Source organism: Vombatus ursinus, unplaced genomic scaffold (assembly GCF_900497805.2).
Source record: "Vombatus ursinus unplaced genomic scaffold, bare-nosed wombat genome assembly UNPS02012758.1, whole genome shotgun sequence".
NCBI lineage: Eukaryota > Metazoa > Chordata > Mammalia > Diprotodontia > Vombatidae > Vombatus > Vombatus ursinus.
In genome coordinates this window covers 579,724-591,976 of record NW_020952536.1, presented here as the reverse complement: position 1 = coordinate 591,976, position 12,253 = coordinate 579,724, and the positions used below count along the sequence as shown (strand labels likewise).

The window sequence follows — 12,253 nt, the reverse complement described above, 5'->3', positions numbered from 1 at the left end:
ACCACACCCTCGGTCTATACCTCGAGCTCATCGGGAAGCTAAACTGCAACTCCATCAGTCAGGCTGTGACGGGCAGGCACAATAGTGCCACTTGCTCTGTCTGCGGGGCCCTTTTCCCAGCCCTGTTGGGGGTGTGGATGGCCGCTTGGCTCACCTGAGTCCACCCCCATTCTGCTGGGTTTCCCACTCATCTTCTCCAGCCAAAGCAGGGAGAACCTTTCTTCTCTCTGACAATGGGAGCCCACCCCAAGTCTGGATTCCTCCAGGGAGCCTCCTCGGACAAAGCCCAGCCCAGAGGACCCCTTGGGCCTCAGAAACCCCAGAACCTGCCCCACAACAGTCAACAACAAATTATAGATTAGCTCATTTCCCCAAACGTTCGATGTCTTTTCTTGTATTCTCTCCCATGCTCATCTTGTCCTTTAACACCTAAGTTGGGTCCTCAGCTCCTCTGGGAATCCCTCAGTCCCCAGGGGGGACGTCTCCCAGCCTTACCTTGGCTTTTAACACCCACCTTGAAGACTGAGGTGATGAGGCCTGCCCACGGGTGCTGCTGCTGGAGAGGAGGAGGCAGCTAGGGGAGCCTTGGAGTTGAGGAGCCCTGAGCCGCACTTGGGCTAGACAGAGTCCATTTTATGTGCAGAACTTGGTGGTGGAGAACTACCAGGCTGCCTAAGGAGGAGCAGACCAGCCCAAATAAAAAAAAAATGGCAAATTGGCATAGGCTGAGCTGCTGGGCTGCTAGGGCCCACGACTACACCTCGTGCACCCTGCCTCCTGTTCCAGGAAATCTGACAGAGAGCTCTCCTCCTCGAGCTGCTCAAGACAACACATGCACTGTATGCAGACACAGAATCAAGGCAGGGCTTTGGAGTCAGGGGACCGGATTCAAATTCTATGTTGGTTCCTCCCCCATCACCCCCCTACTTCCTAGCTCTGTGACCTTGCACTTAACCTCTCTAGGCTTCAGTTCTCTTGTCTGTCAAATGAGGGTGTTGGGCTCACGACCTCTAAGGGTTCAACAATTCTAAACTTCCAGTGGTGGTCCAATCATCTGCATTCAACAGTTGAGAAAGCAAGGGCCAGAGAAGGGAAGAGATGTGGCAAAGACCACCCAGGCTGATGTTGTTAGAAGAGGCAGAGGGAGAGAAGGGGGTTGGAGAGAGAGAGAGACAGACAGACAGACAAACAGACACACACAAAGACAGAGAGAGAGAGAAAGAAAGAGGAAGAAGGAGGGGGGGAAGGGAGAAGAGAGAGACAGAGAGACTGAGATAGAAAGAGACAGAAAGAGGAAGGAGGGAGAGATAGTAGAGAGGAGAGAGAAAGGGGGAGAGAGAAGGAGAGAGAGAGCCAAAGAAAAGAAGACAGACAGATATTCATGTATGGGACTGACTCTACTAGGCCATGGGTTCTCCTAGACTGTAAACTTCCTAAATACAAAGAGGCTGTGTCTTATTTACTTCAGTTTTCCATTTCCCTATGGGATCCCTGTGCACAGTGGGAATTCAATAAATGTTTGCTGAAAGAACCAGGGGCCAATAATCACTTGATCAATGGGGGAGCCCATCTCTCCCTTCACCTCCCTCCCCCTCAGGGTCCACTCATGAGGTCACCCCAGTGGGCATTGTTGGCCTGGCGGCTGGGCGGGGCCAGCCAATCAGCTCCTAGCCCCTGTTATAATGGCCCCTAGAAACGGGGTATGAACCCAGGCAAACAGGGAGAGACCCTGTGGGCGGGGAGAGTCTGAGGGGTGCGGGAAATTCCTCTGCGAATGTGAGTTGATTTTGGGGGGAATGGTACCCATTGTGGGTGAGATCAGGGCAATCCATAGGGAAGAAGGGAAGAGAAGTCCTGGGTACATAGAATCTAGGTCCAGTTCCCTGGTTGCCCTTTGGACCCCCATAGTCTTTAGCTCAGATACCCAGAACCAGTCACAGAATAGAGAGGAGGAGGGAGCCCTGGGTTTAAGCAGAAGGGGCTACACTACTAATTCCTTCAGTTATCCATCAGACCCTGAAACCTTGGGAGGAGAGGAAAAGTCTGTTCAGGGCCAAAGAGAAGGAGCCCAATTCTGTCTAGCCTTGATGAATCCCCAGAGTCTGCCCCTTGGTTACTCAGGCTAAGAGGATTGTTTGCATTTGGGGACAGAGTCAATCTGGGCTCATCTGCCCAGGCTAAGCTCCATTTTGAGCCTGTGCTAGGTGTCTCAGAGACCCTAGACCCTTCACGCAAGCGAGAGGAGGAGAAATCTGGGGGCTATGGTCAAGGCTGCATGGATTCTCCCCAGTTTCTTTTACAGAATCTTGCTGTTATGGTCTGATGCTCAAATACCCCAGACCCTGCCCAAAGAGGAGGAGAAACCCCAGGTGTGGGGGATTTCAGCCTAATCCCCTCTTTTTCCCTATATCTCTCTATTCAAATATCCCAGACCTTCCCAAGAGGTCATGGGGAAGATGGGCTTGGAGTGTGGGAAGGGGCTCCTGTGAGGTTACCACCTGAATACCCCAGAGCTCTTTGTGGAAGGCTAGATCCAGATGCAGCAATTCAGGGTATCTTGTCTCATGGGCACTATGGACTGTTTACTTAAGAACATTCAGAACTTTTCATGGTGAAGAGGGAAGGAGGGAAGGTGGTAGCTGTGCTGGGGTTGGGGGGTAATGGGCCCAATTTTCCAGGCTCTGCCCCTGAAGGATCTCAGATGAACAGGGGATGTGAGGGGTGCAGAGAAGAGAAATGGTAGAATTCTACCGACTGCCCTAGGGACCTGTAGCTTGCTGCTTGGACACCTTCCAGGGTCTCTATGTCTCCATGGACCAGAGGAGGGGAAAAGAGGTCCTGGGATTGGGGGTCCCATTCCTTAATTTCCATATAGATTACAGTCACACTAAAAAAACAAACAAACAAACAAACGAACCTGCACAATCCATGGGGCTGAAGGGAGGAAGTCTCTCTATGTGTCTGTTGCAGGTAGAGAGGAGGAATGGGGCGTGGACCTAATTCCCTAGTTTTCCCATAGACTCTGACAGGCTCTGTCACTCATGTACCCTGTACTTACAGGGGAGAAATGAGTCTGATTTCCCCAGTTTCTCCACATTCTACTGTTTATATAATACCTCATCCCACCTCAGATCCTCTGTTCCTCTCCCTCCTTGGGACCCCAAGATAGGACAGAAAAGAGAAAAATGAAAGGGGACTCAGAAAGAGAGGACTAGTTTAGGATGGGGAGATCCAGTGGGTGGACCATCTCAGGGAGCCCTTCCTCCCCTTGGTAATGAAGGATGAAACTGAGAGGCAGGACCACGGGCTCATAGTCCTCTAGGGCTGGAAGGGACCTTAGTCTGACCCCCAGCATTTTACAGAGAAGGAAACTGAGGCCCAGAGGATGAGGTTGTCGGAAGCCATGGGTCTGGTGCCTCCAACTCCACATATCCTATCACTGGTGCCACGTTGGGTTAAGACAAAGGTCCCTTCTAGGTCTAAATGTCCTATGACCTAAAAGAGAGGCTGTGGAGGGGAGAGGAAAGACTGCAGATTTGGAGTCAAAAGTAACCTCCACCTCCTGATGTGGCCTCAGTTTCCTTCCCTGTAAAATGAGGAGACTGGATGAAGTTGATCCTCACCGCCCTTCCCCGGTCTTAAGTCTGGGGCCAGCTCTCCTACTAATTTGCTATGTGACCTTGGGCAAGTAAGTCGCTTTGCTACTCTGGGCCTTACTTTACCTGTCGATGCAATGGGGATAAGAACCCCTGCTTCCCTCACAAAGATGTTAGGAAGCTTGAATGAGATGAGGATGGGGAAAAGCTTTCAGAAAACCTAAGCATAAGGAGGTACCATCACACTGTATTAGTAAAAAACAGACTGAAGTATAGTGGGGTGGGGTGGGGTGGGGTGTGGAGGAGAGAGGAGGGAAACAGTCACAGAGTCAGAAAATGTCAGAGCTGGGAGGCCTTTCAGGACCATTGAGGCGAACCTCCTCGTTCGACAGTCGGTCTAGAAAGGGGTCAGGATCCTTGCCCAAGGGGTTGGGTCAGGTGCGAGGCAAGGACCCAGCAATCCACAGGTGTTCCTCACTCCCAGTCTGGGGCTTCCGAGGCTGTATCCTGCGGCCTAGGTAATGGGAGGGGGCAGGCAGTTTGCAGGGGCTATTGGGATGGGCTGCCTTGACAGCTAACTGTCTGTCTCTTGTTTCTTTGTCCCCTCTCCTCCCCACCCGCATCTCTCTGTCTGGCTTGGTCTTAGGGCCTAGGTGGTGTGAGCAGCTTGCCCCCTACCCCAAGGAGCACACGCATCGAGACTCCCCCACTCCCCCCCACTCTCCCCAGGGGCGCAATGGCGTCCAAGTCACATGCCCCCCCGCCTGAGGAGGAGAGCACCATCCTCATGGCTAAGGAGGAGCTTGAGGCTCTTCGGACAGCCTGCGAGCTGGGGGATATCCCCAAGGCTGCCTCCCGCCTCCGCGAGCGTCTGGGCTCGGCCGAGAGCGGCCGCCTGGAGGTGGGCGTGACCGGTGAGTCCGGGGCCGGCAAATCTTCCTTGATCAACGCCCTTCGAGGGATCGGGGCGGAGGACCCTGGCGCGGCCCGGACGGGCGTCATCGAGACCACAACCCAGGCCACCCCCTACCCCCACCCTCAGCTGCCCGAGCTCGTGCTGTGGGACCTGCCAGGGGCCGGCTCGCCCGGCTGCCCGGCTGACAAGTACCTGAAGCAAGTAGACTTCGCTCGCTACAATTTCTTCCTCCTGGTCTCACCCCGCCGCTGTGGGACCGTGGAGACCCGGCTGGCCACTGAGATCCTCCGCCAGGGCAAGAAATTCTACTTTATCCGCACCAAGGTGGATGAGGACCTTGCGGCTTCTCGCACCCAGCGCCCATCCGGCTACAGCGAGAGCGCTGTCTTGCAGGAGATCCGAGACCACTGCGCGGAACGTCTCCGCGCCGCCGGCGTCCAGGACCCCCGGATCTTCCTCGTGTCCAATCTGTCGCCGGCCCGCTATGATTTCCCTCTGCTCGTGGCCACTTGGGAGCGGGAGCTGCCGGCCCATCGCCGCCACGCGGGTCTCCTGTCCCTACCGGACATCTCACTGCAGGCCTTGCAGAAGAAGAAAGATGCCCTGCAGGAACAGGTGCTGAAGACGGCCTTGGTGTCTGGGGTCATCCAGGCCCTACCGGTGCCTGGGCTGGCAGCCGCCTACGACGACGCCCTCCTGATCCGCTCCCTGCGCGGCTACCACCGCAGCTTTGGCCTGGATGACGACTCCCTGGCCAGGCTGGCCGAGCAGGTGGGCAAGCAGGCTGGCGACCTGCGCTCTGTGATCCGCTCGCCCCTGGCCACTGAGGTCTCGCCAGAGGCTGTGCTGCGCATGTATGCCCAATCGTCGGACGGGGCCATGCGTGTGGCTCGGGCCTTCGAGAAGGGCATCCCCGTGTTCGGGACGCTGGTGGCCGGTGGCATCTCCTTTGGGACCGTCTACACCATGCTCCAGGGCTGCCTCAATGAGATGGCCGAGGACGCCCAGCGTGTCCGGATCAAAGCCCTGGAAGAGGAGGCCACCTCCTCTGGCTCTGATGCCCGCCTCGACGTCGCCAGCGGGCCGGGGTTGGAGAAGAGGGGGGCAGGCGAGGGCGGCGGGGAGGATCCTCCAAACTCAGCCCTCCGGAAGCTTGGACTGCTGCTCAAGTACATTCTGGAGAACTGGAAGAAACGAGATGCGGTCGAAGAGAAATAAAGACCGCCACCTCTCCCCCAACGAAATAAACGCCCCCCTCCTGACCGCTCCACCCCACCATCCCCCATTCCTATTCCCCCACCCCTGTCCCCTATCCCTACCAAAAAAAAAATTCACGTGAAGAAACCAGTGGGTTGGGAGACTCGGACTACTTCCAGATCGGCCTGGGGTACAACTGGGGGGTGGGGGTGGGGTGGGGATGGGGCTGCCTTCAAGGGTCTGACAGGTAGGGGTGGGGAAGAACGGAGGAGGCCCATTTAAGGGCTGATTTCTCCTTCCCTAGCCCATAGGCATGTCATCCTTGGGGGGAAGGGGCATTGGGGAGACAGGATTCTGCGGGGGAGGGTCCATGAGTGGGGGAGAACTGAGTAAGTGTAAATGAGAGGGCATAGAACAGGGGAGCCTGCAGAAAGTGTCCACTGCTCCCTTTGCGGGGATCTAACCCCCAGTCTTCTCTTCCCATTCTGGACCTTGAAAGGTCCTTTGATGGCAATCCCCTGGCTCCGCACCAACGCTCTGCCACTTTACTCGAAGATGCCCCCCCCCTCCGAGGAGCTGGCCAATCAGCATTCAGATCTCATTACAATGGGCCCTAGCAACAGGTCTGGCCAGGGAGCCAATGGAGTTGGTGGGCGATGGGGTGCCAGGGTCCTGGAAGAGGAGGCAGAGGGGCCAGGGCCGAAGGAGGGCCCTGCTAAACGTGAGTTAGGGTGGAGGGTGGTAAGGCAGGATCACCCTCGCCTCCCCTCTCCTTTCAACACTCACCTATTGGAAGATAAGGAGAGATGAGTTTCCGCCCCTAAAAAACACCTACTCAGCTCAACCCAACCCAACCCAATTCAACCCAATCCAACTTGGCTTGGCCCTACCCTCTCTCACGTTCCATTCCTGCACAGGGCAACTCTGGGGGAAGAAAAGATTTCTGGGGGAGATAGGTGTATGAATCTGTGTGACCCTTTATGTGACAGTGGTCTTGAGGTTCTGTGGGAGTGACTGAATAGGTGAGAGTGGCACTGGCCTCTGGTGTGATTTGAGTGTATCCAGAGTGGGAAATTCCTTGAGGTTGATTGAGAAAGTAATTTGTGTGGGTGATTGCGTCGGTTGGTGTGGCTGAGGTCAAGAGCGAACACAGAATGAGTTATCTTTCGACTCCCCTTTTACTACTCCGTGGTTGGGTGTGGTACGTGCGTGTGGGTATGAGTATGTGTATGTGTGTGGCCACCCCTTTGACACCTGATTCAGCCTCCAGCCCTTCCTTGTACCCAGTCTGTTAAGCCAGGTGAGTCTCAGAAGAGAGTCAACAGCCAACAAGCAAAAAAGCACCTACTATGTGCCACTCACTGGCCATACAGAGAAAGGCAAAAGACAGTCTCTACCCTCAAAGAGCTCACAGTCCAGTGGAGACAATGCAAACCCAGCTCTGTACAGAGGAGCTACGGACAGGATAAACTGGAGAGAAACCACAGGGAGCATGAAGTGTCCCTGGATGGAAGGACAGTAAGGTGTAAGGAGGCTAAGATGCAGAAGCCAGACCAATGGAAGGCAGCATGGAGTAAAAGGACAGATGCACCAAGGGAGTGAGGACTGAAGGTTGCCAACTTTACAGCCTTGTGAGAGAAGGATGCTTGGGTCCATCTATTTAGAGCTGGAAGGTACCTCAGAATCCAGCTAACCCAAGACCCTCATTTTACAGATGAGGAAACTGAGGCTCAGAGGGAGTAAGGGTCTCATGGAGAGGACCATAGGATCCTAGAGCTACAGCTGGCTGGGGCCTTCAAGGCCATCTATCTAGTCCTATCTGCCCACTTTACAGATGAGGCAACTGAGGCAGTGAGAAGGGAAGTGATTTAAATGCCTGAGGTCAACTCAAGTAGTAGTAATTGGCCAGAGACAGGATTTGAACTGAAGTCCACTGACCCCAAGCCCCATAGTTCTTTCCACTGTACCCCAGAAGTACATGGATTACTATTTCCACTCTACTGAGGATGAAACAGGTCCAGAAAAGGGAGTAGGCTTGCTCAAGGTTACCCACGGCTTGTGAATTTTGGAGGTGGGACTGGCACCCTGGCATTCTTTTTAAAAATTTTTTTCCTCTTTACTCTTTTAAAAATTTATTTTGATTTATCCACAATTACTTCCATAAGCTTTTGCGTTTTAAATTTTTCTCTCCCTCCCTCCCCAAGATGGCACGTAATCTGATATAAGCTATACATATGGATTCCTATTAAACATATTTTCACATTAGTCATGTTGTAAAGAAGAATCAAAACCAGTAGGAGGAACCATCAGAAAGAGGAAACAAAACACAACAGAGTTAAAAATAGCAAATAGTATGCTTTGATCTGCATTCAAACCCCGTGGTTTTCTTTGCATGTGGATAGCATTTTCCATCATGAGGCCTTTGGAGATGTCTTAGATCCTTGCATTGTTGAGAAGGGTTAAATCTATCAAAGTCAGTCATCACACAATGTGGCTATTACTGTGTACAATGTTCTCCTGGTTCTGCTCATTTCACTCAGCATCAGTTCATATAAGTCTTTCCAGGTTTTTCTGAAGTCCACCTGCTCATCATTTCTTATAGCACAATAGTATTCCATTACATTCATATACCACAACTTGTTCAGCCATTCCCCAAATGATGGGCATCTTCTCAATTTCCAATTCTTGGCCACCACAAAAGAGCTGCCATAAATATTTTTGTGCATGTGGGTCCTTTTCCCATTTGTATGATCTATTTGGGATATGGCCCTAGAAATGCTATTGCTGGGTCACCCTGGCATTCTTGTCTCTTAAGTCCAAGACCCAGAGCAGCCAGATCAGGGCCGAGTTTCCTTCCATCCAGGTGGACCTGTTGGACTGTCAGAGTTGGGAGAGACCTCAAAGGCCATTTAGGCCAACTCCTTTATTTTACTGATGAAGAAACCACCTAATAGGCAGTAGGGAACTTGTCCACGATGAGCCAGGACTTGAACCCAGGACTCTGAGCTGTCTCAGGGTCTTGCCACTCTACCTGGTACTGGCCCCAGGAGCACATGGCACATATATGCTTCCCATGATCTTCAGGAGCCCAGCTTGGGCTGGCCGGAAGCCCCGCTCCCTGTCTCAGGTAGGGAAGGCTCCGGTGGGTATACGTTAATTACATTTTGGGCGATCAAAGGCACAGAAAGTGAGTCAGGCGAGATGTGAGTGTGGGAGAAATCTCAGCCTGCTTTCCCCACTAATTCACAAGGGTCTCTCTGCTCAATCACATCTCTGAGGCTCTCTAGGGGGGATACAGTTTACTGGGGGCTGAGAGATGTGTGTGGCAGGGACAGACTAGGACAGTGATGGGGAACCTGCAGTGTCGAGGCCACAGGTGGCCCTCTAGGTCCTCAGGTGCAGCCTTTTGACTGAGTCCCAGGTTTATAGAACAAATCCTTTTATTAATGGGATTTGTTCTGTGAAGTTTGGATTCAGTCGGAGGGCTGCACTTGAGGACCTAAAGGGCCACATGTGGCCTCAAGGCTGCAGGTTCCCCACCCCTGGACTAGGAAAACCCCAGTCCTGGCCCTCCCTGTCCTGTACACTTTCCTGGGCTCAAAGCATACCCATGATAGAGCTAGGCATGCTCTTTTCACACTCAAGCTCATTCCCAGTTGGAACGCCCTGACCCAATCACCCATATACTATTATTAGAATATAAGGGGGTATTATGAGAGTAACAGGCAATGTCGTGTAAGTGGACAGCGATCTTGCCACGGAATTGGAAAGACCTGGGTTCAGATACATGCTGTCTGTGTGAGCCTGGGCAAGTCTCTTGAGCTGTTTCTGCCTCGGTGGAACAGTCTTCCCAAAAAGATGAGAGTTCTGCCTTTGGATAGCAACATTATGGTGACGTATTATTCTGGATGGAATCTGAGCTCACCCAAGTAGGAAACTCCCAGTGTGTAAAGGCCCTTCACCTGCATCAATCTGCACCTGTTCTTCAGGTGAGAATCACCTGAGGGCGCTGAGAGGTTAAGTCACTTGTTGCTCACACACTGTAAGTGGGAGTCAGCTAGGGAGTGCCATGGATCTCTCAGGAAGGCCTGAATTCGAATGTGGCTTCAGACACTTTTTGTTGTTGTTCAGACATTTCAGTCACGTTCAACTCTTCGTGATCCCATTTGGAGTTTCCTTGGCAAAGATACTGGAGGGATTTGCCATTTCTTTTTCCGGCTTGTTTTACAGATGAGGAAACTGAGGCAAACAGGGTTTAAGTGACTTGACCAGGGTCACAGAGAAGTGTCTGAGGCTGGATTTGAACTCTGGTCTTCCTAACTCTAAGATGGGTGCTCTATCCACTGGGCCACCTAGCTGCCCCTATTATGCTTAATAAACACTGGTTGATTGACAGTTCATATGTGCCCGTGGGACTCAAACCCAGAGCTTTCTAACTCCAAGGCCAGCTCTCTATGCACTATGCAGAGATTGCCTCAGTGTAATGAGATCCTATAACTTTCTACCATAGTAATGATGTGTTAGATGTTGGTAGACACAATATTCTCTCCACTAGACGTTTCCTCAGATGCCTTCACCTTCAGTATTCCTTCTTGTTAGTAGAACCCAAGCTCTGTCCTTTAGACAGCTGGGAAGGCTTTAAGGACTCCTGGGATGAGACTCTCTGGCTCCTGAGGACCAGTGTCTACCAGCTTCTGGAAGCTCATTACCATATTTGCCACAGGGTGAAGACCATCTCCTGAGATAGAGGGGGGTCGCTATCTGTACTGGTGGAGGCAGTCCCCACCAACATGGAATTGTATACCCTCCAAGTAGTGAAGTACATCTATCATTACTATTCAACAATTCAACAATAATTATCAACAATTCACTCCAATTCAACTAACGGTTTTTTTTGGTGAGGTGATTGGGGTTAAGTGACTTGCCCAAGGGCACACAGCTAGTAAGTGTTAAGTGTCTGAGGCTAGATTTGAACTCAGGTCCTCCTGACTCCAAGGCCAGAGCTCTATTCACTGTGTCACGTAGCTGCCCCTTCAACTAACAGTTCTTAGCGCCTATTATGTATCCAAGAGTGTAGGGAGATGAGTAATGCTTAAGCCTGGACAAATCTGTCATTGCTTGAGGGGGAGTAATATAAAATAACCCTGGAAAGATAGGTTAGATTATGAAAGGCTTTAAAAGCCCCAAATAGAGGAGTTTGTATCTTATTTCAGAAGGAGCCGGGAGTCACAGCAGGTTCTTGAGCAGGGGAGCGACACTATCCAAACCCAGTTGTTAAGGGGCAGGTCTATCAAAATGGCAGCTTTGCCGAAGATGGATGGTAGCTTTGCTTAGGAAGCCTTCCATCTCCCACCCCACCACCCACCTCCATACAATAATCTTCAGTGGCTCCCTGTTACTTCTGGGATCAAGTGTTAAATCCTTCTGTTTGTCTTTTGGAGCCCTTCCTAAGGTGGCCCCTTCCTGCCTCTCCAGCCTTTGCCCACTTTTGTGAACTCTGAGTCCTCTGCTATTCAGGGACCTTTGCACACAATACCCCATCTCCCTTTTCAGCCAGTCACTGGCTGCCTACAGTGAGCAGCTCCCTGGATTCCTTTCAGACTCAACTGAAAACCTTAAGGACACCTTTCCTGGGACCCCTTCCCCCCCACCCCCACATGCAGCCACCTGAGCTTTGAAGGTAGGTGGTGCAGTGGATGGAGCCTAGGGGGTTCAAATCTGACCCCAGACAAATCATTTAAGCTCTCTGCCTCAGTTTCCTCAGCTGTCCAATGGGAATAATAGTAGCACCTACCTTCTAGGGTTGCTGTGAGGATCCAATCAGTCAAAATTTGGGCTTAGCACAGTACCTGGCACATCCTAGGCACTTAATAGATCTTCGTTTCCTTCCTTTCTTCCTTTGAGAGAGAAGTTTCAGTTGAGCAAGAGAGCTAGAAAAGCCAGGAGGAGAGGGGGTGTTGAAGAAGTGGAATCAATGAGAGTTTACTGTGAGTTGGCTGGTAAAACAGGGGAGTTGTTACTGGACGATAACCCGGGGAACGTCGAGGTCTAGGGAAGGTGGTTTGTTTTTAAAGGATTGGGGGGGGAAGTTTGTTAGTGTTAGGTGATAGGGAGGTTACCCAGGGCTCCTCCTCCCCAGGGCCCACACCTCCCCCCTTCCCCTTCTGGGTCATGGCAGTGACTTGGGGGACCCTCTTCCCTTTCTCTGCAGTCAGGCCAGATTCTACCGTGGTTCCAAGTGTCAGCTCAGCACCTCACACACATCTGTGCCCTAGGACCTCTCCTCATTGGCCCAGCCCTTGATGCAGAGTCTCTGCAGATAAAGTCCCTCTCCTCCCTCCTTGGGGAAACCCTCATAGTTCCCTCTGTGCTCTGCCCCCCCCTTATCTCCCCAGGGAGTAGGAAAGATGCCCCAATTCAATGCAAGGAACGTTGATTCTTTATGTACAGAGCCTTGGAAGGGTATGAAGTTAGACTTGGCTCCCAAGGACAGACTGGTGTGTGTGTGTGTGTGTGTGTGTGTGTGTGTGTGTGTGTGTGTGTG

The 12,253-nt window shown here is 52.1% G+C and overlaps 1 protein-coding gene across 1 annotated transcript; it reads left to right on the top strand.

Annotated features, from left to right (window-relative positions):
- Nucleotides 1-4,332: 4,332 nt before the first annotated feature.
- Nucleotides 4,333-5,758, top strand: LOC114040175 (interferon-inducible GTPase 5-like). The gene has a single exon (XM_027858188.1). The coding sequence runs from the start codon at nt 4,333-4,335 to the stop codon at nt 5,728-5,730; it is 1,398 nt and encodes a 465-aa protein (XP_027713989.1). The 3' UTR covers nt 5,731-5,758.
- The last annotated feature ends 6,495 nt before the right edge of the window (nt 5,759-12,253 follow it).

What these genes read in the sequence shown, in the direction of transcription:
- LOC114040175 (XM_027858188.1), top strand. Translation starts at nt 4,333, where the DNA reads ATGGCGTCCAAGTCACATGCCCCCCCGCCTGAGGAGGAGAGCACCATC.